This window comes from Falco rusticolus, chromosome 2, assembly GCF_015220075.1.
Source record: "Falco rusticolus isolate bFalRus1 chromosome 2, bFalRus1.pri, whole genome shotgun sequence".
NCBI classification, from domain to species: Eukaryota; Metazoa; Chordata; class Aves; order Falconiformes; family Falconidae; genus Falco; species Falco rusticolus.
Window position 1 is genome coordinate 76,049,417 of NC_051188.1, and position 27,492 is coordinate 76,076,908.

The 27,492-nt window shown below is 45.7% G+C and overlaps 1 protein-coding gene across 3 annotated transcripts in view; it reads right to left on the bottom strand.

Annotated features, from left to right (window-relative positions):
• RUNX1 (RUNX family transcription factor 1) overlaps window positions 1-23,450 on the bottom strand; it is a 176,148-nt gene extending 152,698 nt beyond the window's left edge. For all 3 annotated transcript variants that reach the window (XM_037376438.1, XM_037376437.1, XM_037376436.1), the window contains exons 1-2: window positions 23,284-23,450; window positions 22,982-23,095 (exon numbers count right to left, since the gene is read on the bottom strand). In XM_037376438.1, coding sequence (XP_037232335.1) covers window positions 22,982-23,036 — 55 coding nt within the window. In that variant the 5' untranslated portion in view covers window positions 23,037-23,095; window positions 23,284-23,450. The remainder of the gene's footprint in view (window positions 1-22,981; window positions 23,096-23,283) is intronic.
• Between the last annotated feature and the right edge of the window lie 4,042 nt (window positions 23,451-27,492).

Sequence of the window (27,492 nt, forward strand, 5' to 3'; positions counted from 1 at the left end):
GCCTTTGTGGCTTCCCAAGCAGTGCAACGAAGTTCAGTAATCTTAAAAAAACAGGGGGGTCCATTCATTTGAGGCCTGGCCTTTACCAAAACATCTGATTTAGAAGAGCTGACTGTAGCAGCTGACAAATACCCTTCATCCTAAACTACTGCCTTTTAGGGGCGGATTTGCATCCAGAAAACCAGGGATAACCACAGTCTAGGAGGGATTAATCTCCATTTAAACTGATGGTCTGAATTCTCCAGAAGAGGTGATACCTCTTGAATTTTAATGAAATCCCTGTGGAATGGCTCTGTCAGGTCAGTCATTAATACATGCCGTCTGTGGTATGGCTTTCTGTGAAGAAAACAAAATATTCTGGGACAGCAAGATGTTAAAGAGATGTGTAATAGTGACATCCTTTAGATAGTCCTGTAAGGGAAACCAACCTATTTTTGACAGTAGGTCAGGTTAACAAATAATGGCTTTTGTGGTCATTGAGTTAAAACCCTTATCAGAAGAAAGGCATTTGTATTGCAAATTAGGGAATAGACAACAATCCACCATAGTCTGCTTTAAAATCTACTGATAGGTGTTCACAGGTCACACCTAAGGAACTCGTCTATTGAGGGTCAGAAATGTAAAACACAAACTGTATTTTTTTTTCCTACAGCTTAAATTGGAAGCTCTGACCTGAGCTTTACAACTTGAAGTACTGAAGCTGAACCTCCCTCTCAGAGTATGAGAGTTTGTGCTGAATCAGGCAGGAGAGGGAGAGCTTTGTGGAGACCTCGGAGTGAGGAGGCTGGAGGTGAAGCTCCCTCAGGACACTGCAGATAAGTAGTTAAATCTAGTAATCCTTTCAGGATGGTATTTTTGTATGAAATAAAACTGCAGTCTGAACTGTGTGCCCCAGCCAAAACAGAGGACGGCAATCTCATGCCTAAAGCAGGCTTTGGTTGAACTTCAACATTTTAAAATTTGTCATGCTTTTTTCCAGCCTTAGCTCTGTTACTGCATTTTAGTAAAGAAACACTTTCTAGGAAGAAGACTAAAAAAATCAACAAAAAGCCCCAAACTGCTCCATCCAGGGAAGGCCCATCCACAAGTGCAGATGCGAGCTTCTTCCCATACACCATCAGCTCTCTAGTCCACCCTCCCGCACCACGCTCCTCTCCCCCAGCACGGATGATAATTTTGGAAGATGAAGGGTGGCACCCATTCACTTCTCTACTGTTCTGTCCAATGCAAAAAGGATGTGTTGGGGATATGGCAAAATAAATCTGAAATGCTGTTGGAAAAAATGAGGTCAGCTAGCCCTATCTGTGGCCCAGCAGGGTACCCCATTTACCTCCAGCCTGCCTATCATCAGCAACCAAGGAATGGTTGTGGTGGAATTAGTGGTGTACGTGGCTTTTGCCATCCCACAAGAGAAAACCTAATACTTTTTGCAGCTTCGCTTTCTATGAAACTCATTGGGGTAAACGGCATCCAGTCACGCTTCTGGTAACTACAAGATGAAATCAAAGCTAATCACAGCCATAAAGTCAAACCTCCTGACTATAGTTGTCTTCTAAGGAGCAGCTTCTTCCATTGATAGAATAGAAAGGGTAAGTAAAAGCAAAGCAAACTGATGTTGGCAACAGATAAAGACACCAGCAGGCTCCTTTGGAAACCTGGGCAGAGGGGTACCAAGTGCCAGCTTGTAGCACCCAGGAAGGACCACTCTGCACTGCCTCCCCTTGGGAGAAGCCAGCGACTATTCACATCTGCTTGGGAGGGTTGTGATTCACATGCACACCTGGCAGGTTCATCACCAAAGGCACAGCCCGGGATTACCCCAGTGCCAGCGGGGGAATGGGGAGAGGAACACTTGCACCATCTATCAGCTCCACAGCACCTGCCACGCGCTTCCTCTGATCCCCATGTGGACCAGGCAGTGAGCAGCGCAGCCGCATACCTGTGGTGCTCCCTTGACAGAATAAAGACAGGCTTGAAGCCGCCCCACCCTGCTTATCACCTGCCTTTTAGGATCAAAGGGCTGAATGCAAGGGCCTGTGGTGCCCTGTGCTGTTACTCAACCACTTAGGAGATGTTTTCAAACAAATGCCTCTACCCTTTCCCGCTGCTGCCCTCACTTTGTTGCACACCTGCAGTACTGTCCCACTATCCTCCTCCGAGTCCTCCTTTGCTGTGGTACTTACAAAAACTTGGTGCAAGCTGCTGCCATGTCGGAGCACTGGCTACCCTGCCAGCCTGTCTCAGCTGCCAGCACATCCATTTGTTGTCTCTGGTTTCTTTATTTTTAAGCTGAGAAACTGTCTGAGGCAGGGATGCTTTCTTTCATCTGCTCTTACGCAGCACCCCGCTCAGCGAGGAGAACTAGTCTCAGTTCAGAATGAAGGGATTGTTACCTGCTCTGATTTTGGGAGGGTAGCTGCAAATTCAAAGGAAGGGGTGAAGGGAAGAGGTATGTAAACCAGAGTATTTGGGGCTTTATTTGGGGTGGACGATGGGAGTTCCTCCCAGAGGGCAGCCTGCTGCGAGTGCTTTTTGCCCTGTCTCAACTCATCTCAGACCTTTCCTTCCCACCTCCCAGCCCTGCCTCCTCCTCACCCTCATGCATGCTCCGTCCTAGTGCTGGAGCAGGTGCTCCAGACTTCTTGCTCCATCCATGTCCACACAGAGGAGTATGGGCCTGAAGCAGAAGGGTCACATCACCTCAGAGGATGCTCTGAACCAGCCCTGGGGAGAAGGACATCCTCCCCAGAGCAAGTTCCTTTTTGGGATTTATGCAGAGGACAGCTGCCGGCTTTGTTACAGGGCTGATATGGGCCAGTCTTCAAGGTCCTAGTAGGGATTAGTATTAGGGATTTAGTAACCTAGGTTACTAAATACTATTATTAATAGTATTTAATAATAATAAGATTTTATAGTAAAATATTAATAATACTAATATTATTAGGGATTTAGTAACTTAGTAATTTAGTAACTAAATACCTGAAGCCCAGTCTTCAAGGCTCCTGGCTCATGTAGCTGCCCTTGTGGGGCTACAGAAGAAGCTGCTTTCTCCTCCTGGCTCACCCCTGCAGCTACGGGCTGCAAAACCATTGCCCCCTGCGCCTCTGCACACTCCCCCTGCAAGTGGCACAGTGGGACACTGTCACACATGCTGGCAAGACATAGTGTGAGAGACGTGAGCAGGGCGTCAGCTGCAGCCACCTTCCTGGCAGACCCAGGCAGTGGGCTGCGGCAGCCTCTTGGTGCAGAGTGGGCAGGGGATTTGAGGAGTGTGTAGCCAGGAGGCTCAAGGAACAGCTTTATGAGGACAGCTTGGAGAGCTTGTCCTTGGACAAGTAATGAGTACATGGCGTGGTCAGCACATCCTGCAAACACTTAGAGGGTGTAAAACACAGGAGAGGTACTATTTAGGGTGTAAAGTAAATAAAATGCAATGTGCATGCACATAGCGTATGGACACATCTATACATACACACATGTGCATATATATCTTTATATTGTGTACTGCAAACACACATTCATAAGCTGTAATAATATATAGTAACTAGGCAACTTAGATGAAAAGAAGAGAAACTTGCTGAATGCTAAGGAAAAATCCCTAACCATAAATTCTCCAGTGAATGACCTAAGGGAAGGGATGGAAAGAATCCTTATTACCACAGCATTCAAACCCCATCAGAGCAAGTACCCTGCAATCCTTAAACTCTGCCTTGTAAAAAGCTTTGTCTGGATAACCTGGAAGTTTCTCCACTCTTTATTGTTGAGGGGGGCACAAAAGGCTTCAGCAAAAGCAAGCCACACACCAAAGTGCTATCTTTTTATTCCAGCAAAATAAAACTCCGCCACAACTTATGAAGCAACAGTGTCTCTATTAAGCGAGGGCAGCAATGCCCTAACCCTGGTCACGGGCTGGCCGGACCGCCTGGAACAGTGGCCTGGTGTGTTCACAGCAGCTGGGTGCTGATCTCTGTGGGACCCTGGTCTCTGGGGGATCCTCCGTCACCTGGGGGTGCATGGGGTGGGAAGGGGAATGAGAGTGGTGAACTGCCAGCTTGTTTTTCACCTCCTGACTCCATATTCAAAGACTTGGAAAACAAGCCCTTGGAAACCACCACGCTGGCTAGAACAGCTGTTTGTAACAAGTTTTGCTAATTGGCTCCAACAGCCAAAGCGGCAGCTCACTATTTGCCTGTTCTCTAGGTATGCTTTGTGGCAAGGAAAGTCTGAAAATGGAAAGAAGATTTTGTACCCTAAAAGAGTCTTTTAAAAAGAGAAATCAATACAGATGGGCTACTAAATATAGTAGGTCATATATGTTTCCCTTACTTACCAATAAATGACGTAGGAAAGCATACTTTCTTCATTGTCTGTCACTTAAAAAATAGCCTGAAGCACTAAACAAACTGAAGTAGGTAAATTTGATCCAGCAGCAGTTTCTCATGAATCCCAATTCCACTTTCTCATCACAGCTCACTATGCTGAGACACCGCAGCAAGCCCTGAGACTTGGAGGGGCTGAAGGAGTGGGATGTGCGAGTTACTCGGAAGCCTATTGGCAGTGGCTTGCCTAGATTCTTTTGAAGATCCCAGTCTAAATGCTTGCTAGCATGTGAATATCAATGGTTTTCTAATGTCTTAGCTCTGCAGAAAGATTTCTTGGGGGTTTCCCACTTAGGAGGCAAAGAAAAATTTCAAACATTCCTGTGGTCCATGCAGGGTGGAAGATAGGGGGTGTGCAGTCCCAGAAATCATGTTAGCAGATGGGAGAGGGGAAGCGACCAGCGGGCAGTGCTGGCTGGATAACAGAGTGGGTGATGGGGCAGGAGGTGGCTGCAGAGGAGGACACGTTGTGATGCCCTTACTGCGAGCGGAGTTCTTGAAAGGAGCCGGGGCCAGGAAATCTCTTGCACTTGTGATGGGAAGGAGCAGAGGGGAGAGGAGCACACATGTGCCTGGGGAGGGACCCCACACAACACAGAGCCCTGGGAGGGCCGGAGGGATCCCGGCTGCGACAGCGACAGAGGCAGGGACAAAAAAGACAAACAACCCAGCAACGTTTGAGCACTTCTGTTGCAGCTAGGAGAGAAATGAAAGCATGGGTGAAGAGTAATTTGAGGAGAGCGAGGTGACTTCAGACAGCCTTGCCTTACAGAGGGCTCTCTAACTTCCTCCACACATTTGTGTGACTGACATCAGCTTTTGCCAAAACCATTTTTATCTTTTTGTTTCATTTCATGCTTCTTAAAACAAAGTTTCAACAGTACTGGTCCAGTAAGCCCATACCCTTCACCTATCTTTAGTTTTGTTTCTTGGTTGCAAATTCTTCAGGGGGCTTTCCCCTACATTTGTATGGCTCCTAGCACAGCAGTGGAATTTGTTAGTAAAAAGAAAGAGTACAAAGTCACAGGGAAAACCATGAAACTCAAAAGCTAGTAGTCTGGGCAACATTTTAAATTAAAATGCTATCTACATTTTATTGTTGTTGTTGTTATTACTATTATTTAAAAGCAAAGGGAATTGACATTTTATTGAAGCAATTTTCCAACATATTTTTTCCCTGAAATAAAATTTCTTACTAGAAGCCCATCTGTTAGCAAATGAAAAAAAAAAAAATTATCAGGATTATGTAACTGATGCTGATAAGAATGCTGGTCAAGCTGTTTCAAACAAGCATGTCCTGAGATATCTTTCTAGAGCAAGAGCGCTCTGATCATACCAATGAATTTTATGCAAAGTTCAAGAAAAATAACATTCTTGGTTGAAGACAGAAAACTCTTTTTCTGCTAGCCCCAACATTCTGTCCAGAGAGAGGGGTGGAAAGGCATTTATTTTAATGCCTGAACCTTAGGGTAAGATGTTCAAAACAGAGTAAACCTGACATGGGAAGCCCAGTGAACATACCAGCTTCTCACAGAGGGAGGTACACGTGTCCAACAATTTTGTAGCTTGTGCATCTGTTAGCTTGAGCTTTCTAAGCCTCACACATGTTGTGCTTAGCTTTGAAGGGGTGAATAGTATCATTTACATAGTTATACACAAAGTCAAGGCTTCTCATGCTGCAAACAGAAACCACACATGCACGCACGCATACACTTCACCACCGCAAGAGAGTTTCCGTCAGGCCCAAGGGAGCCAGCGGTGGCCATGGCAATAAAGTCAGGTGCAGTTGCGGAACGGAGGGGTCTAAATCTGCATTGCACTGAGATTTAAATACAGATCTATTTGCCTAACTGCAGGCCTCTGAGCCCAAAAATGCTTTTCCCTTTGTGTTACCAGTCCTGGTCTCCTCCAGAAGTGCTCTGAACATAGGGTTAAACAAAGCCTCATAAAGTGCTTTGAGATTTCAGGCTGAGGAGTGCTGGCAGGGAAGCAGGCGTGGGTGCAAACCTACAAAACCCCAAGCCGTGACAGGTACACACTTTTAAGAGCCCTTATTTGCAGCCACCTTCTTGAACACCAGGTCCCGTCCCCCTGCTCAGCCCCGTGGGTGCCTGCGGTCCCCCCTTGGTGGGAGCAGGCACCCGGCTGCCCCCAGCACGCTGTTTATAGCAAGGGAGGGCCCTTTTGAGAAACCAGCAAGTTACTGAAAAAATGCAGCAGAACTCAACAGCAAGAAACAGTGGCGGGAAAAAGCGCGAAACAGGAAAGCACCACCGTCCCCCCCGCCGGCGCTCGGCAGGGACGGAACTGCTGCAAAAGCAGCGCAGGACTGTTATCAGCCCCGCGCAGGGCCTGCGGTTTGCTCGCTCTTGCAACCCTTCTTCAACTGTCACTTGTTTTTCAACAAACAGGATGCCTCCGCTTAGGCTGACAGCTTCCCCGTAACTTCGAGGCGAAGGGTAGCATGGGTCCTTCTGGCTGATCCAGGACCACTCGGCTCTCTGCTGCGGGGAGGGCGGCCTCAGGTGCACCCTGGGCAGGGACAGACCTATCTCCTTCCTGCAGCCCTCTGCTGATGAGCAAAACAAGAAGCATGCGGTGCAAGCTTGGTCATGTCAGAGGAAAGGCTGCGCTTCCATCTTGCTTGCTTTTTATTATTCCACCTAAAAGCAGTTACTAAGGAAGTGGTTGTGCTACGTTTAGGCACCAGGAAGCATCCAAGCTGCTCACCTTCTCTCTGGTCGGTGCAGCAGCCACTGATGTTCCATGGCACGATGGCCACAGAGATGTGGATAGCATGGTTTCTTTGCTACGCAGTCATCCTGCACAGGCTAGAGTGAAGGCACAGTGCAGGACTGGTTGAATGGAGATTCTACCAGAAAAGACTGTCCTTACAACTGTCAGCTCCAGAGCCTGTGGCAGAGGCAGGGCTCCTAATGCTGTTACTGCCTGGTTTTGCCCCAGCATTTGCAAAACCGCTTCACCAAGATTTGCTGCTCAGACTCCTCAAGAACCACATTTTGTTTTTCAGGGTTACTTGGGCTATCCTATAGAGAAGCCTGCTGTGCCTGCAAACAAGCAAGGTACCAGCCTGGGTTTCTGCTGAGAAGTTAGATATGGGAAAAGCAAAACATGTTCTGCCCCTAGACTGATAATTGCCTGGCCAAAGGTTAGCCTCTGCCAGCAAAGGTAGAGCCCGTGCCAGTGCCAAAGCTGGCTTGACAGCAGATTTTTCTAACCTGCAAGCTTTTCTGGCCCTGCTCAGTGCTGTGGCAGATCAACACTAGAGAAAGCAGAAAACAAATACAGCTCTCAAATTAAATTTGCAGAGAAATGAAGCTTTCCTTTTGAAATATTTTCTGGGGGAAAAAAAAAAAAAGAAGAAGGAACATTTCTAAATGGATGCATCGTTTCTTCTTCTTACATCTCCCTGCCTGGCAACACCAACCACCAGCTTTGCTGGACCCGAGGAGGATTTTAGGGAGTCTCCAAGCATTGATGTTTCCACGTGTGTTGGTGGGATTGAACTGTACCCTGCTTCTGCCCTCCCTGCCCATGGCCATCCCCCCTGCTTTCCCGGCACAAGGAGGAGCATAGCATCAGCTACTGCCAAGATGCTGCTAAGCCAGGCTGGAGAAAACCCTACTGCACCACTCCTCCTGAATCTGAAATTCTAACATGCTGAACAAGTCTTATATCATAAATTGTTCATCAGCTAGTCTTATTTCTTTTCCCATTCCCATACTGCCCACAAGTAGCTCAATATTTTCAAATTTGCCTGCTGCTCACAAGTAATTGGAAACATTTTTTCCTGGATTTTCTTTATGCTTTGCTATTTGAAATGGACTGCCCAGTTGCAGCTGGAGTTGTACAATATCCAGGCCCTGAAATAATGAGTGTAATGTTAAGGTAAGTTTCCAATGAAAACGTTGCCTTGATCAGATTTGAAATTCAAAGAAAACAAGATCTTTTTTTAGATTGCTGGGCCCAGAACTCTAAGTCAAAAAAATTGAGGTTCTGTTTCTGTTTCCACTTCTGTCTCCCCTGGACTTTTGATATGACCACTCTTCACTGTTTCCTCATCAATGAAGATGAGGAACATGTATTCCCAGAGTAGTTTAAGCAGCTTCTGAATGTTTTTGGCTATCTTTGTGTGTCACTTTGGCCTAATGCACGCCACACTGAACTGCAAAGCTGCTTTATCAGCCTGCTTTTCTGCAGAGGCAGTGCTTATGTGATTGCTCCCCTTCTCTCTGGACTTCCCCTAGTCTTATGGTTTGTGGGCCAACTTTAACTGAACTTCATAGAACAGAAGCGGTCTTAAGTTCCTTTGGCTTTCATGAAACATGGCAGTAGCAGAGAGGCTCTGCCAGTGCTCCCAGCTGACGAGCACCCAAGAAAGATTTTAGATATTCCTCAAGAAGAGAAAAACTTTCGATCAGATTAAAGCCTCACTAGATATTTGAGAATGCAGCCACAAAACCTATGTCTGGAGGAAATTAGCCTTCAGTAGTTGTCCCTGGGACAGCGCATCTTGGCTTTTTAAATGCATCAGGCTAGGCTTGCCTTGAATTCAGATGGCTGCTTCCATCTGAAGTTTTACCATAAGCCAAACATTTCCATGGAGAAGGTTTTTAGTGGTTTTGCACACTTTCAATCAAACAACCTAAATGAGCTTTTTGAAATTTCCCAGTGAAGCAAGGCTTACCCAGAAAAGAACATGACAAATTCTCATGAGAGGTTTCCCGCAGTCACAGTAGCATGAGAGCTTTTTACCACATTACACTGGTTGTGGGGAAAGCCCACATTAACAACATGATGAGAGCATTTGGATTCAATAGAGTTAATATACAGAGCATAACTACTCACAGTATTTGAGGCAGATCTCAGTCCATCCCTATCTAAGTGCTTCCCCAACAATTCCTTAACGACACGACAAGAACATTTATGATGTCACTGATCACATCATTAGCATCTGCTGTGGCTTGAGACAAGTCTTGGTGTGATCCAGTTTCAACTATCTCCCAAATAAACAACACTAAAAAAGTCTTGTGTTAGCATTCTAAAGTTGCATAGGGCTCAGGCATAGTAACACAGAGATCCAACACTGAGTCTCACAAAGAAACTAACTACTAATGCTGCAAAGGGCTTCTGGTTTGGTGGTAGACATACCCTGTGCTGTGCTGCTATCCCCTGCAGAACACAAGCCAGCATGACCAGTACTATTTATTTATTGTAAGGCACACTGAAAGGTAATGAATGCTACCGTAGGAAAAATCTTGCAGGTATAATTTTTAGTACTGGAACCAACCCTTTAGCTTTATATCCTCATCACTTTTTATCTACCACATCACAACTTCCATCAGAACTCTGACACAAGCTGCCTACTAAGTTTCATATCTATTAGTGTATGCTAAACATGAAAAAGTAAGAGGCTAAGAAACTAGTCTAGAAATACTTCTCTTTTTCCTACCTCTGCTCTCCCTCCCACACCCAGCACACATCACCTTTGAGCTTTGCACTGATTTCATTGCATGACTAAAATTAAACTAGCAGGCTAAGTCTTGTGCAGAAGCCTTCCAGGAGAGGCTGGAAAAACAAAAGCAAGAACCCAAAGAAACACACACCTGTTGATCCCATGGCACCCTATGCACAGTGTTTTAAACCTAAGATTTTGGAAAAAAAAAATCAGAAACCTTGTAGGTGTATTCACAACATATAGAAAGGACCACAGATATGTGTTGTCTCAGGTCTGTCTGAAAGGTTAGAAATTAAAGAGTAGAATTGCATACCAGCACCAGAAGAAGCCAGTCCTTCCATCCCTTTCTGACTTTCTATATAAACTGAAAAGGGATGCGTCTGCAGACATCATGATCAAAGGAGGGTGATACCAGGTGCTAGGCACAGAAGCATGGTTTCTTTTGGCCACCTGTATCCATCTAATTCTAACCACAGTTGGAAGACACCAGTGAAGAAAAGGTTGGTAATTTAATAAGGCAGCAAGATGACATTATGAAAAACGGGGGACTTAGCTCAAACAACGAGCTTCTAAAATACTCCAAACAAATGCCAGTGGATTATTCTTGGGGCAGAACCTGTGGGAGCTGCCTATATTGCATTATTCTGGCTCTGGCTGGCTCACTGGCAAAGGCAGCTCCAAGCACCTGTGTCTCAAATGTCAGCAGCTGGGCTTGGTGTCTCCATCACCCACTGATCCCCTGAAATCGTGTCAGCTACAATTGACTGGGAGTATGCCCTGTTCAAGCAGGAAAATTCAGTACCCAGTGGAAACAGTACTATATCCCAAAGGTCTGCTAAGGAAAAGTAGCTTTTCTGATTGAAGGGCTATGTCAGACATGCCACTTCTGACACACAATAAAAGACTTCTTCCCCATCTTGGTCTCTTCCTTTCTCACTCTGCCTTCTCCACTGGGTTTTGGTAAGAAACATTTGGTATGGATTTTTTTTTGTGTGCATACTTCTTGGCACTCAAATTTGTGATCCACTGTTCTGGTTTGTTTATTTTTCCTTCACTATATGATAACTGGAAGCATTTTGGTCTTCAGATGCAGAAATGAAAACTAACAGTAAAATTAGCAATGTAAGTCATACACTAGAAATGTTTGGGTTAATTTGTTTGTGGCAAATCTTGCAAACAGCAGCATTTTCTAAAAACCTCAATGACAAGGTAGTTTGTTTTCTCACCAAGGAAAAATAAGTGAGGGAAACTTTGCTACAGCTAATTATCTCCTAAAATAGGACAGCTAATGTTTTTATACAGGTTATTTTTCTAATTCTCATTTCATTCATTCTTTGAACTGCAGTTTCAAATAAGGGATGCTTTAATGTTGCCTGCATTTTCTGCAGGGAAATAAAAATAATCTAGCAATGCCTTGCCAGAAAAGGGGCTCAGACCTTAACAAGTGAGGGACTTGAGACAGAAAACAAGTTAAGGAACAGTGAAAAGATTTTCCTTGAAAACAAGTTGAAATCTGACAACAAACTCCTGTTAAACCATGTTTTGGATGTTTTTTTACCAGAACCTCTGTGAAAGCAGGTTGTATTAGCCTGAACCTTCAGAGAAGGCTACAGTTTTAGGCAGGAATGCTCAGTCACTGACTTAAGTCATGTGCTGGAAGAAAACCTACGGAGCTGGTACCTCCTGTTGCCTTGGTTAGCCATGTGTGCTGCTCAGTCAGCAGCTGTGTGACCCATGCAGGGAAGTCACTCCTGTGGGGACTCTGGCATATACCAGGATTTGCTCATGAACAAGCTGGAGACTAAGCAGTGTTTGCTGAAGAGATTAGCAAAGAATAAATGAGAGCATGTTTGACAGGGAGAGAATAATTCATAAGCTGCAGAGGAAAATGGTGTTGAAAAACTGTTTACTGAGGAAGACCCTTTCACCTCCGTCTACCTATTTTAGCTGGCCCAGGGTGGTGAAGCCAAACCACACTGCTGCCATGGAAGGAGCTCCTATTTACCCATAGGTACGGTGGACCAAAATGTGAAGATTTGCTCTCACTTCTGACCAGAGCGGAGAATGGGGTGGAGATGCCCAGGGGGGAAGCTGTCTCCCAGCCGTATGGATAATCAAACCTGTCTGATTATCCCCAGACCCAAGTGGAGAACAGGAACAGCCCTGGCTCCCTGATGCCCTTTGCAGGATGTCATGAAAGCAGCAGGCAGACTGAGTTGTCCACCCGCTGCCCCGAGCTGGTCCCATACTGGCTGACCCCCTCAGATGCAGCGGGGGTCTGTTGTATTTCCTAATCCTTCTGGTTAGAGTGGACTTTTCTGAAGGCTGAAAGGGGAGATGAAACAGCCTGAAAAAACTCCAACTGCTTCTGTTTAAATAGTGCTTTTGATGTCCAGCTGGTGTGGTTTAGTCAAAGCAGTTACACAGTGAAACCTGGAGGACATGGGCCTCGGGAGCTGCTTCGCCCTTCTCCATGTGCATAGGGGACGTGCCGGAATCATGGAGCTGTTAGAAGAAGGAGCGCGAGGGAACTTCCCTAGCCAGCCTGTAAAAAGGAGTCAGCCCATCAGCACCTGGCTGGAAATGTGATCTCTAACTTGCACAATGCCATTTTTTATTCCGCAGCTCTTGTGAGCATGGTAAAATGGGGCAGAAAGGGCCAGGATGCAGCTCTGAAGCAAAAGGCAGGTTGTGGCACGGAAGGGGAGCCAGCCTCACCCCTCCGTATTTCATGTGTACAAAAGTGTAAGGGCAGCTGTGCGTAAAGGGACCGCTGACCTAGGCCATCAGTGACAGAGCTTGAGGTTGTTAACACCTTTACCTGGAGGAGAACAGCCATCACAGGTCTCATCCCATGCCCAAAGACGTCAGCCAGGTCTTTCCACTGGTTTCGTTGGCTCTTAGATTGGATACAATGTACACAAAATACTAGGCTGCTTTAATTGCCTCAGTAAAATGTGAACCTAAAACATCTTTCCTCATGTAGACATCTCTCTAATGACATAACTTCACCCCACAGGGGAACCGTACCTGTTGGTACATGTCTAGTTACAGCAGAGCACTCTCCCAAATGGGAATGTACTTAGCGTTCATACTGGTAAAGATTAATCCTACACAGTAAAGAAAAGAGGCTGTTTGGTTTAGAAACAGCTAATGTTGTTTAGAAAAGGTAATGTAGCTTTTCTGCTGCATAGCATAAAATAGATGCACCTAAAAATATCAGTACAAAATAATATCATTCCTCAAAAGTTGTTTGGACTGTGTATGAAATTATAAAAAAATGACTATTTCCATTGCAACCCCTATTAGGAAGATTGTGTAGAAAAACTACACAATAATAAAAGTTCTGATTGTTACACTAAAATTTAAGTGATTCATCACTTTTGAACTCAAAAAGTTTATCCTATCACTTTTTCTATTTACTTAGGCAAGCCATTCACATACTTTAGTTTCCACAATACGCCAACATAGTGTACTTGAAACACCCTGTTTCATTTTGAAAAGAAAACCATTTTCTCCAATGCAGGGAGGCACAGCCAGAATAAGTTCCTGTTCATATATAAGGCCTGAATCTTAATTTCAATATGCAACTTATTTTATGCTTAGTGTAAAAAATATGTGTGCTTTTAACACCATACATTATCACTTTTTACAGGCTTGGTGCAGAAACTAAAGAGAGAACCAACTGGTGAAGAGGCTAAGGTGTCTTTTTTCCTTTCAGTGGTGGCCATCTCTCCAGGCTGCATTAGTAGAGGTACTTAGAAAGCATGTGGGGTGCATGGCACATGGTGGCTCGCTGTGCTGTCCGTTCTCTAGCAAGAGGGCAACCTACCTACAGGCTCACCCCTTTTCCCTAGCTGGAGTCATAAGCAGAACGCTTCCCACATGCTATCTGCCCGCACAGCTTGGGTTCAGATTAAATGGTGGCAACAACACAGGAATCAGGTTGGTCTAGAAGTGTGCGGAGTGATCTGGTGGATGTAGGTCTGACTAGGACTCTGCATGAAGTAACCTCCACAGCTCCCTGCCTCCAAGTCCACAGAGGTGTGATGGACAAAGTGGTATTGAATGTCTTTGCAAAGTGTTTGGTCAATATATATAGGAGCAATTAAACCACTCTACATTGCAGTAACTGATTCTACGACCCCCTGTGCAAATGGGGTTAACAAAGTCTTAACTCAAGTGTATCTTCCAGATATGAATCCTGCTACACCCAGCCTATGCAAAAGCCAAAGCTCATTTACGTATAAGTCCTGAAAAACAGAAGCATTTTACAGAAGTCTGATATTATCTAGTAACTGGCGCATAAAATAAATTGCTCTTCCTATGAATTGGGCGTAGCATGTAGTCTCATATCGGTAGCCTGCTCTGGATGATGTGCAACATGGACAGATGGTCAGCAGCCATGGCAGCCGTGCCGTGAGGAGACTGGCTGTGCAGGTGAGGCCTGCTCCTCATCGCCTCTTACTGGGAAAGTGCTTTCAGGGTTGCTTTCCAAAGCTGCGATTGCACTCATGGAAGTCCTGTCCTTCTCTGTCCTTCCATATATGACCAGGAGATGGTACATGCTAAAGAGTGCTTCTTTAGAGTCTGTCCTCACTGTTTACTGAGGAAATACACCTCACTTGTCCATTGGGTGATGTGTACACCCATGATGTATAAACCAAGTACAAATCAACTGCCAACCAGAGGAAAAATCCCAGCCCACCCCAAGTTCCTTCTACAACCTTGCAAAATATGCCATAAATAACCGTCCTACACCAATATTTCCTACGTAAAAGAGACAAAAACTTTCATTCTCAAGCCATAGTTCTGCTACTTGGCATTGCATGAATTACACTTGCACCTTAATGCTATGTTTCTTTTAGCCCTCGTGTCAACACTATTATTCAGGGGTCATCTGTCCTACTCTTAACTTCATGTTTTTCTCTCAGGTTTCTTGTTCTCAAAGGACAGTCACATCCCCACTGCAGTTGATAGCCATTTTGTCCCTGTCTGGGTGGAGCCATGATATTATCCTAAACATCGGCTCTGGAGCATGCTTTGTGCTCCTGGTCATGTCTAGAGAGAAAAGGGGAAGCATGCCTGCAGGCACGTGAGAGTAAGGCAGTGCCAGCTTAAATCTACCTAGCTCATATAGTAACGGTAGTGAAAACCCAGAGGTATGTGTCCCGCCCCCGCGCACCACCACGGTGTATGCCGACATCTTCCAGGGGTTGGCTGGTGGTGACTTACACCCATGTGATTGCATCTGTGTTATCCTTGCTAGAGAGATGAAAGCCTTCATCTTGATGTGCCAGCTTGGCTTTCACTACCCTTTGACACTACGGCAAGTATAAATAGCGACCTGAGTGCTGACAGGCACGGAGGCTGGTCTGCCCACCGCAGAGGCTGTGACACCCCACTCTCAGCCCCCACTCAGCATGCTTGCAGCGCTTGCCTTTGCCAAAGTGGGTGACTGCAGGGTACTTTAGCAACACTTATGGAGCTCTGCATCCTTTGGTGCTTGTTCAAGGCTTCTCTAATTGCCCTGATACCTCTGAGGCATGCATCTGGTTGGCACGGCGCAGGTGTATGCCATAAAACTGGCTAGAAAATGGACTTATGAGAGGTGCAGGTGGTACTTGGCATAAGAAGGTGCAAAACATCTGTCACAAAGGAAACAGACGCTCAGTCCCATGGTGTGCCACTTCGCCCCGAACACGGTGTGCCACTTTGGCCCGAACACACAAGGTATTTTGCAAATGGTCATCCTTCTCTTTTAAAGACCAGAAAAAGACACTTGAAGGGCTGGGTCAATGTCTTCTGAGGTTGCTGATTTGACAAGCATTGCAGGGATTGCCCTAAGTATAGCCAAGTGAAATGTTTATGGCAAATCACATAAAACTTGACAGATTTCAAGTTTCCTCGCACTGCATTCATGGAACAATTTGTAAGAGAGGAGAGCCTTTCAACTTACAGTCAAAACCCTACCTAAGGGCAGCTTCTGAGCACATCTCAAAATCATAGCTTTAGCATGAAAACAGACAACAGAAAACACACTGCAAGACAAAATACTGAGAAGGCAAAAGAAAAAGCCCCAAGACCCTGACTCGGACTGCTTTTGGGTTCACTGGAATCAGAAACTCAAAACAAAAAGCACAGGCTGAAAAAAACCCCAGATAGATCAAAGCTGTAGAAAACGTTCTCACAGATCTTCATGAAGTGAAACTGCCCAATTTCACTGAGTTTCATTTGCAAGCAGAAGTGGTGAGCCCTGCGGACAGTATTAAGGATGAATTGGAAACTCTACCAGGTAGCAGCTACTGTCATTCTCTACCTCCTTGCTTTCACAGTCAGCTCTCCTATGCTCTTTTTTTTCTTTCCTATTTCAATTGTCTGAATACCTCTTCATACAGAATTTGATGTTTTGGACTAAAATGTATCTTGGTCATAAGCCCAGGCCTTACTTTACTGGGACCTAAGTGGAAGAAAAGGTATTTATTTTGAAAAATGATTACATTGGGAATCCGTATATATAATTTCTAGTCTCCTTTCCACCAGCAGGAAGAATGATGTGTCTTGCATTCAATATCACTGTGGGTGTGCTGATGCATGCAGGGACTTCACCAACATACTGTAGACTTTTGTAGGTGCTCTACTGCTCCAAACACCACCACTGTTGTCATCCCATACAGTTCACTAATACACTTCGGAGGGGAGATATCCCTACTACTCATCTACTATTTGGGAAGTTGACTCAAGTCTACACAAATATTATCCGTTCTCTTAAGATGAGAGAAGAGGTAATGATGTAGTGTAATGTTTTCTTGTCCTTCTCTCAGACCAGTGATTCAGATAGCCAGTGGCGTGTCTCTCTCCGTGGCCAGTACCAGATGTCGTGGAGGAAGCCACAACTCATTTTGCAGATGACAGACATGCTTACATGGGAAGCTTTCTTTCCAAGCTTTAACAGAGGTCTGTTTATGCTCTGAAATACAGCAGTGAGAGACAAAAGGAGAACTTAACCCTTCCAAAGCTGCTTTTTCTTTACCTGACTGGTACATATTAAGAAACTGTTATGTATATACAGACCCAGCTGTTTTAAGCATCCTGTTAAACTCTTGGTTTCAATGGTATTTTATGACAATGAATTTGAGGCTGTAATCAGCCACTGTTTAAAAGAATCTCCACTGTACCTTGCCCCATGGACTAAGCACAGATAAAGGAATAGGAGTGAGTGGGTGAGCTGACTGTCAGACTTGTTTTAGGAAAAAACCCAAACAAACAGAGAACACAAGTAAATAAAAAAAAACACAAAACAAAATCTGTGCAGACATATCCTTGCACACTGTAATGTGCAGGAACACAGAAAATCCTTCAGGCTCATTCCCCTCCAGTGAAGGGGTTGCATGGCCTGGCCTGAGCTTGCCCACCACATGCTACAGTGTGCTGTCTCTGTGTGTAGCCTGATGGTCATGGCAGCCACCCGACCCAAAATGCTGCACACCCTAATTTAAACTTGCGCCATGCATCCAGGAGGCCTGTGCGGACACTGAGAAGATGGAGATACCAGGTGGGATTTAGATTCAAAGAGCAGGTGGTCCTTCTGCAGCCAGCTTCAATCCATCCTCTTACTCAGAGCCAGAGCTACTTCTCCCTTGCCCTCCTGCCAGGGCATCTGGACGCATTCTGCTGCCCTTGCCCAGAAGCCCAGCAGGCACCTATGCATTTTGGCACAAGCAGCACAAGCTGCTGATGGAGGCTGTTACAGCTGCATAGTGCAGCCCTCCTCCTACACCAGGGCCAGTCAGGTACTCTGTGGCAGCCTCCTACAACTTCCAATTATCACTCAGTGAGGCACTGCAACCAGCAGTTTCTGTGGAGCACAAGGCCACCCTGACTTCCCCTGGCAGTGGCATTCCCCCTTAGCTCCCGAGCCCACTCTGCATTTCGCCCTTGTGCTCCATGACAGCACAAGAAGACCTCAGGCTAAGACCCCTGCCCAGCCCTCCAGGCACTGCTTAGGAGGTGCAGCAGAGACCACCGGGACCCAGCACATCCCCTCTGCCTGTGGCAGTGTCCAAGTCAGTAGAGTTTCTCCTGTCAGTGGAACAACCTCATTGTTTTTTACAAAAAAAATACCTTTGCCATTTCCTTAGGATGGCTTCTGTTTAGTTGTTAAAAGCAAGTATGTCTATTTCTAAATCCAAGAACAGTAATTTCTTTTCCACTCTTGGTTTGGGTATAAGTCTCCCCTCTTGAATAGGAGGATGATGCAGATACTTATTCTGTGTTCTGAAGTAAAAGTCTTCAGGGGTTCATAAATTGCTGTTATAAACTTGCCAATGTAACTGGCCTTCACATGCATTTAAAGGTAAGCTGACTTCTTTTGGGGTCACGCCTTAGCAGTCAAACTAAACCTTAATTATCTTCTTGTCATGAAAAAAATGCAATTTATTTTCTATTCGTATTGCATGCACTGGCAGTGTGGGGAAGATGCTTTCATTTCCCACCAGAGAGCTACATCAGAACTGGAGTTTGGCTCTTGTGGTAAAACACAGTCTGAGGCAGAGCTGCCATCCAACAATCTCTTATTAACAGCCACATGATAAAGGGTAAATCAGTCTGGGCAATCTGCAAGCCAGCCATAACCCTAAGTCCTTGCTAAGGCTGTCATCACAACACATCAGTACACTGAGTGTGACTGGTTAAACACTCGGTTTAATATTTTGGCCCAAGATAAAATCTCTTGATCTTACCAAAGCAGTGTATTCATCTCTGTCAGATACTTTACCCCTTGCTTCACAGGAATTCCTGTGTTCAGGTCTTGCAATGTTTTTCAAGGCTTTTAAATGAAAAAAGGCTCAAAGAGAGAGAAGGCTGTGTAAATCAGGCATTGTGCAAGCTTTTTCTTCTAGTAAGCCAAGGTTTTTATGAGCTTTAGTTCAATTTCCTATTCACAATATGCAGTTAGTAATTTATAATGCTGACACAAATTAACTCTTTGTTACAGTTCAGGCAGTCTGCAAAGGTGCTGGAAAACTTTCTCCTCTATGCAGTGATGATGTAGTTTATGCTATCGTGATAAGATAGGTTTCTTCTACAGGGCTAGTGAATGAAAATATGTGGCAGGATTGGGTACCACGTGTCTCCGAGAGAAACGTGTCTTTGGCAGAGTTACTTCTAGTATATGACCACTTCTGCTAATGTCACCAGTTCTGGACCACTAATATAATTACCAGCTTGCTACCCTGCTCCTCACTCAGCACCCTCTGCAGATAAATGTTTAGTCCTAGGGAGGTCTCATGTGCCGAGAGCGTGAGACAGTAGATGTAGACTTTGGTTACAGGGAGCCTCTGATCACTTCACTCCTCCGCTCACATACAGCACCAGGGACTTTAGGTATCTACCACCACAATTCCCATCACAAGGCAAGCCAGAGCCATTAACTTTCAAAGAGAAGCAGTATGCTTAGGTGTAGTTCACAGGTTCAGGCAGGGATGTCCTCCAGAGCAGTAAGAACTTCTTGCTACAGTTTTATTTAGCATTTGCAAAGGAGGAAGCCCACAATGTCTGGGCACTACTTGGCCTGTTAGAACTATGAAGAAAGTATGCACAGCGTATTTTTCTATGTTGTAAAAGTGCTCTGCTGGTGTTTATTTCCATTTGATAAGAAACCAACAAAGCGTTGCTCCACAAGTCTTCATTGCCTTCACTAATTAATAAAAAATACAATAAAGGCAAAACCAGAATTAACCTTCTTTGCATATTGTAATAATTAGACCTTGCAGCAGAAGGAAAAATGAGGACAAAGTGCCCTCCTGGAAAATATTATGCTTCATGTTATTTAGAGCTCCATAAAAACACTGCAAAAAGATTAGTTGTTCTGTCTTGCTTTGTAGGCAGAATTATTAGGAAACCTTACAGGGTAGTCTAACACCCTTAAGAAGTTAAGAGATGTTACGGGGTGGGACTATATAATGTAATTACTAGTAATTAAAAAGGATACATGCACTCTTTAATACAAGACTCTCCAACAGGTCTCAGTTTGGCCCCCCTGTCCAAAAGGCATCACAGTGTTGACCAGGCCAATACACGTGAACCTGCACTGAACCCTCAATATAAGCAGCAATCTGTCCTTATACTATGAAACTTCCTAGAATAAAAGTTTTAACTACAGCCTTGCTGATACAGTCCTAGATTTGAGTAAGAGATGGAGTGATGTTTTTCTGCGGGTTGCAGTGCAGCAAGACACTTAGAAATGTTCCTGCCCTCTACTCCTAACACCAAGCCCAGACTGTAAACTGAAAGAGGCCATTAGGAAAATGAGGCTGTCATTAAAAGCAGAGCCAGTAAGTATTTGAATGTGTTCAGTATGCAGAGCACACCACTGGAGGTTTCAGTATAATCCTCATTTCTTTACCTAGTGGCAGAAGCCAGGACCTGGTGTGGTGTGATAGAAAAAGGGCCATATCCTTTGTGGTGTACCACATTCAATTAATATGTCAGGCTTTCTGTGTCTGTCACTGCTCGCAGGGGCTGGAACAATGGTTCTGCTTCCCCACTCCCCTCTTTTTTCCCAATTTTCACATAGTATCAGGCTAAAAAAGAGTTATGGATTTCCTTCTTACAGAACTGCACGGACTGATAAAGCGAAATCCACGGTAGAAAACAACTTGTTATTTTTCCCTTTACTTCACGATTTCAGTTAAGAGAGAAAGTGCAATACATTTTGGCGGGAAAAAAAGAAAAGAGATGGTTTTGGACATTTCGAATGACCAGTCTATTTAAACACTATTGAGAAATATGGGTGAGAATAACGGACCCTAGGGATGATTATTTTTCTTGCTCTGAGGCCCAAGCATTACTTCTGCTGCACCCAGGATTTTGAAACTGTGCGAAGTTCATTTGAGTAAAGAAAGGAACAAAAAGGGAACTGCTGGAAAACTGTCACAGGCTTCCACATTCAAACACAATATTCTTTCGCAACGATTAAACATTTGCTTTATAACTCAAGCAAAGCACTGTTGCCCAAGCTTTTCTAGCACTGTACAGAGGGAGTTTTATCTTGCATGTGCTGGGTACATACCAGGATCTGTACCTGGGTTGCCAAAACTGGATGGAGATCTTAAAGTATCATGTGTGACTTCTAGCCTAGCCAGACTTCTAGCCTAGTCCAAAGAAATACAGAATACTGGTACTATAGAAATATTAATGACAATAATAAGATCAGTAATAAGGAGGATAATAAAACCCATTCTGGAACATTGAGATAAATCACTTTCTGGATTAACTGGCTTTAGTGGAACTCCTTCTTTTCTGGAGAAATTGGTCTTTGGTCTCCAACTAACTGCCCTCAGGCTCTCTGGGCTCCTGCCTTTGGTATGGCCTCTGCTGTCCCCATCCCATCCCACAGACTGGCTGTGCTCTGGCACTTGCAAGCACTGCCCTATGAGGTTGACTCTGTTATTTCATCAGAAGCACAAAATTTCCTCAAGATGTCTTCCTGTGCTACAGATTAAACAGTAAATAAATGGGTGAGCTAAAAAAAAAACAAAGGAAAAAAAGAAAAAAAAAAAGAAAAAAAAAAGAAAAAAGGCTGAGGAAATGCAGGAAGATCCTTCTTGTTATTCTAGCAGTATTGCTTCCTTTGCTTGGTAGGGGTGCTGAGGAAATGCCAGCTGCGAGTGGTGCAGAGCAGTTAGCCACTTCTTGCTCACCCTTCAGCATCTCCCTTGCCCAGGCTAGAAGGTGCTGCGAGCCCGAGTGACTCACACAGCCCGCTGCGACTCAGCTCCCCTCTGGTGCCAGGAGAGACAGATGTAGAAAAACTTTTTGACACAGGGCAAGGGAAGAACTGAAGCAAGGCAGGCGAGCCGGCCAGCGTTTCGGCAGGCTGCCCTCCGCTCACATCCCGCTCGGAGAGCGCTGATCTGCAGGAGCGTCAGGGAGCCGGCGGAGCTGCTGCTTGTTGTGACACAGCAGCTGGGACGAGCCTTCCGCATTCCCCAGCCCGCTTATTAATACGAATAACTCATGACTCACACCGACACCGCCAGCGAGGCCGGGAAACTGTAGTCTGTAACTATAAAGAGTTATGAAGTGCTGCTCTCTGCAGCCCTGGCCAAGCTCGATGAGCGGTCTGTGACGGGCTTTGTGTGCCTTGTCATCTGCACGGGCACAGCCCTGCTGCAAAAAGGGCTTGAGCGGTCAGAGGGCTTGCGTGGAAAGGGGAAAAGTTCATGCTGTAGCATGAGCTATTTAGGAAGGTAGCTACAAGGAAGAGGACGAGATTCTTGTGCCAGTCCCTGGCTTACTTGTATGAATAACCCATGACTAAACCATTAGCTCCACGGGGGGTTGTGAGAATGTTAGAAGGAGCCTCTAAGCACACTTGGTCACTGGTGAAAACAGACAGATTGCTGGGTGAAGCCCCTTCAATTCCCCCCCTCAGCCCTTACAGGACTGCTTCATTTCTCTCAGGGTGGCTGCAGCCAGTAATTCTCAGTCATGAGACCTGCGCGGCATCAACAGAAACAGAGTTTGTCCACGCCGCTCCTTTTCCTGAGCCATGTGAGTTGCAACTAACTTTAAGCAGGTTTCTAAGCTTTTTCCTGACTTCTCCCCGTTGAACGTGCCTTTACCCAGGCTGATGGTCTAGCATAAGTGAGACAGCATCACGCTCTGCTGGCTGTATGCACCAGCTTGCTGCTCACTCCCTGTGCTTCAGCCTGTAATATGTGTTGTACGCTGTTGGCTGTCATTTTTCATGGCAGTGGCTCAAAAAATCATAATTCTGCCAAAGAGAATCAGAAGGGGCTTGTGCTACTGCTACTGTATCTGCGGTAATTCGTGTCAGTTATTCTAGCACACTTTGATTTATGAAGAGAAAATTCACAAGCATGCAATGGCTGTTTGAACAGCTTAAATGAATCCTTGTTATAATCTCTTTAACGGACCGATAAGTAATGAGATGGTATTCCTGCAAGCTCAGATATTAGCTTCGATGAGAGCGCCTCAAAGAAAACTGAAGTGGGAAAAAGCGTGTACTACAAGAATGTCCCAAGATACTCTCCAGGCATGCATTTTCTTAAGTATGGGAAAGTAAAAAGTATATTTAGAAAGTCTGAATGGCACTTACCTCTCAAGAAGTGCTGGTAAGAAGGAAGTGACTCAAATATGCTGTTTGAAGCCATTGTTTCCTCTTTAAAACTCACTCTCTCTTTACAATGAAGGAATATATGATTTCTTCTACCTTGGGGAGTGAAAAATGAAGAATGGTCATTGCTAACACCCTCCTCCCAGCCATCATGCTCTGTTTCATCCTGGTGCCTCAGGAGCTGCACAAAGCGGATTATAAGGTTCTTTTGCTAAAAGAACTCCGAAATTGTTTCTTAAAAAGAAAAAAAAAATAGCGGATCGGTTGTGGTTGATGATGCTTACCACTCTACGAAACTCTGTGGTTTGCAGTCAAAACGATTTGCCCTGCCTGCTGACCAATATCCCGGACCCGCTCTTGTGTGACTGCCTCTGTACCCAACTTGTGGTTCTGTGGTTGTTTATGAGGCCCAAAGAAGTGTTTCACACAACCAAAATTACAAATTTAACTGTTCCCCTTTCCAGAACTTGCCTCCATTGGTCCCTCTGTGTCATGTGACCTGAGTGATGTCGACCTTTTTTTTTTTTTTTTTTTTAACTTTCTGAAGTCATGCCCTACCCACTCCACCTGCCCTCCCTGGGGCTGCGAGAGGCAGCGATGGAGTCTGATGAGGGAAGGAAAAAAAAAATGACTCACCGTCCCTGATGCTACAAATGGTCTTGCTGAGTTAGTTCAACTCTGCTTGTTTTGTTGTTTGTGGTTTTTGGAACTACTGATTATTTTGATAGAGATTTCATTGCTGCTTATTCAATAGTAATTCAAACCTGGGTATTAGTCTGCTGCTAAGGCAGGATGTGTAACTCATCCTGTAAAACATCAGGAATCAGCTGTAGGAAAGACCACTGGCTGGGGAAAGAACACTATAAAGAGGGTTTAAAAAAAATAATTACAAAAAGAGAAAGAAATGGTCGGGGAAGATGAAAAAATCCCCCAACATTATTTTGAACCTATGTGATGGCACCCTCTAAGCAGTTGTTGAAGGTCCCTAGTTGCTGAGCCGACAGGAAAGGTTTGTTAATTACTTCCATAGGGTCAAATCAGTACTCCTTCTTTGGCACAACTCCTATTCCCATCAGAAGGATCCCTACCTAAGAGAAAATCTGAGTAAAATCCTCAATATGTAGCTCAGCATCTCTTGAGGTGCTGAGAAGTTGGTTTCGTCCAAAATTATTTCCTTTCCTTCTCCCTCCCCAAAAGAAGGAAATAAAATAAACAAAAATAAAAAAAAAAAAGGGGTCCTAAGCCTACTAATCAACTGGCAGTTCTGGCTCTGGCTGTGACAATGCAGAAAGAGGGGAGAAAAGTCACTTACTACAGAACAGAGAAGTGGCTGCTGTGCCAGTTTTTGTCTCCTTATCCTCTCTTCTGAACAGTGAGCAGCAGCCCTTTCCCACCTCACTGCAAACCACAGGATGCCTCACACCTGTACAGCCTGGGGTTCAGCATGCTGAAACCCATGTAACCATTGCCAAAAAACCCATGGCAATAGAAATTCTGCACTGACAGCAGGGCTGAGGCAGAATGAGACCTTCCCTGCACCCTCTGAGTGACTACCACCGTGAAAGAGCGCCCTTGGAAGAAAAGCAAGAAGCCTTAGCGATATTGTAAAAAATACTGGTAGGTGGAGCGCAAATACGTAACCACACACAGTTCCTCCTGCAAGGAGCTTGCAGTCAACCCCCCTGGCACACAGATACCACTTGTGCTGACTGATGCCAGACTTCTGTGGGGCTCTGCAGAAGCACCTCCCACACTGAGGGGCAGGGATACCCAGACAAAACTACGTGCTTAATGCGTTTGGACTTTTTCTGTTTACTGCAACTATGGAAGTGGAATCCCTTTTCCTGATGGTGCCTGCATTTCCAGCATAAATGCAATCTTCCTGGGCACCCTGGCTTCCTCCTAGAGTTAGCAGGGAGCTCTGTGTACGTGTGTGTGTGTGTGTGTAGTAGGTTTTCCTCAGAAAATGTCAGTCTGCTGAAACAGAAGCTTCTCAAGATGCAAAAACATGTGGCGGTTCTAGTGACACATATTACCTAGGAAATTGGGAATTTTTCCCAAATGAATTTCCAGAGGAAAACAGAGCAGTTCTGAGCAGCAAGAAGAGGAAGGTTAGGACACTTTGCTATGAGACACTGAGCCTGGCTCAAACCCTTGCTGTGCTTGAATCAGGCCAGTAACTCAAAGCTTGGCTATTTTGCTCACCAGTTCTTCCAGAGCCTACCGCAACCAGACAAAGTTTTTGGCCATTCCGGAATAAACCTCTTCCCGCTCCCAGAGCTGGACTCCTTCCACTCCCACGTAAACAATTCAACGAGCATCTGCCAAAGACAAAACCTGACAGCAACACCGACCCCCTTAGGGCACTTGCTTGGGAGATGGGATGCTCCTGAGGGGAGCCTGCCTGGCACCGGGCGGGATGGGTGCCCCGGGCAGGTTGGGTGCCCCGGCTGGGGACGGGATGGGTGCCCCGGCTGGGATGTGTGCCCCGGATGGGGGTGGGATGGGTGCCCCGGGCGGGATGGGTGCCCTGGATGGGGGTGAGATGGGTGCTCTGGGTGGGATGAGTGCCCTGGGCGGGGGCAGGATGGGTACCCCGGATGGGATGGGTGCCCTGGGTGGGATGGATGCCCCGGGTGGGGTGGGTGCCCCGGGTGGGATGGGTGTCGCGGGTGGGTTGGGTACCCCGGGCGGGCGCTGCGGGGCCGGTGCCGGCAGGGGGAGCTCGGCCCGGCGGGACGAGCCCGCAGCCCGGGGCGCAGCGCTCCCTCGGAACGGGGGGACAGCCCGAAGCCGGGCCAGGTCTGGAGACTAAGTGACACGGCAACGTACCGGCGGGTGGCTGAGCCGGGAGCAGATGTTGGCTCCATTTTTTCTCCAACTGCCTGTCGGGTGGGTTGTGCCATACGGCACGACGTGCCTGGAAGTCAAGCAACCGGCCATACGTTCGGACAGCACATAATCTAATTTCAGCTTCACTTTCTCAGGGTAACTGCCCCAGAAACCCAATTATACAAGTTTAACTTGCCAGGTCAGAGAGCAGAAGCAGAACTCTTACAGCACATTCACCTGAGTGTAAGCCAAGACCCCAAATTTCAGACAGATCACCGCTTAAAAAAAGAGATTTTAAAATCAGGGACACAAAAGAGATGTGTAATGCGCTGAGTTACCTGTGATCACATATCTGCCCTGTCCCAAAGGCAGGATGTATTGTGAAGACTTTAAGTCACATCAGAGGTCTGAGACAAAGCCAACATATTTTGGTGGACCAGGCTGCTGCAGAAGTGTGCTTGCTCAAGCTCACTGCTGTGGCAGGGTAACACAACACCCGCCCCCCCCCCCCCCCCCCCTTATTTCTGACCCTATGTCTTAGAGTCCCAGAAAGACACCCTTCCCTGCAGGAGCTCTAGTCCCCGGCTGCTTCAGAAGGCAGCTGTAATTATAGCCTTAAATCACTATTTGTGCTGCATTTTACTTCTCTTTTTCTAGTACTCAGTGGGCTGGGGCAGGATAGCTGCCAGGGCTGGGACGGACACCCAGACAGCTACAGCATCTGCCATGAGTGCCCGCAGTGCTCTGGGCAGCACCCGGCAGCACCACATGCCCACGCACCGCGAATGTCAGCTATGTTAGTGCCTTCACCTCAGTCATCTGCCATGAAGGCTGTGGCATAGCTATGCTATGTGACAAGCAACAGTTGGGCTGGTTTTGTCATCTCATAGCTACGGCAGATGATGCAAGGGAAAAGCTTGAGTGTTTCGACATGTAGCCTGCCACTCTGGTCTCTGCTCTGCCAACAGTCAGCTGCAAATAGTACATGGCAATATGCTTTATTAAGGTCTAACCACCTGGGATTTTCAAGGAAAGACTGCTATGTGTGTCTGTGCTACACTCAAGTGGGAGAATAGATGGACTCTTCTCCCAGGCCACTGCTACGCCCAGCAGAGAAGCCACGAATCCTAATAAAGTGGGCAAGTGTTGCTGGCAATGCCCTATATGTACCACAGTGCCATTTTATGCTGGGTGCACATCAGCTGTTCCTACAGCCTTACAATAAATCTATGTCAAAATGTACTGTTAGCATAGCTGGCATTGCTCAGAGCAGAGGAATAAACTGGATCATTTCACAATTCAGGCCCCAAGAAGGGCATCCAAGTGTTTCTATGTAAGCTGCACCACTGTTAATGCCAGCCTCAAATTTTTCTTTAGAGCTGTCCTGTAGTTACTGCGAACAGAGGCCCATAGAAAAGTAGAAAAGTAGTAGAAAAGACCACTACTCATCACTGGTACTTAGACATCCTTTCCCTTCTAATGAATAAGATAATGGTTAACTTTCAGCGAGTAATACCAGTCTTAGTTCTAGAAGCTGACACATCATGAAACAAATTAACAAGTGACCATATGACAATGGAAAGATCAAATTACCGTGACAGTTGTCATTTGTTTAATTTAGTGCATGGGGTAGGGCTGAAAGATTTAGTTGTACTGAGGAA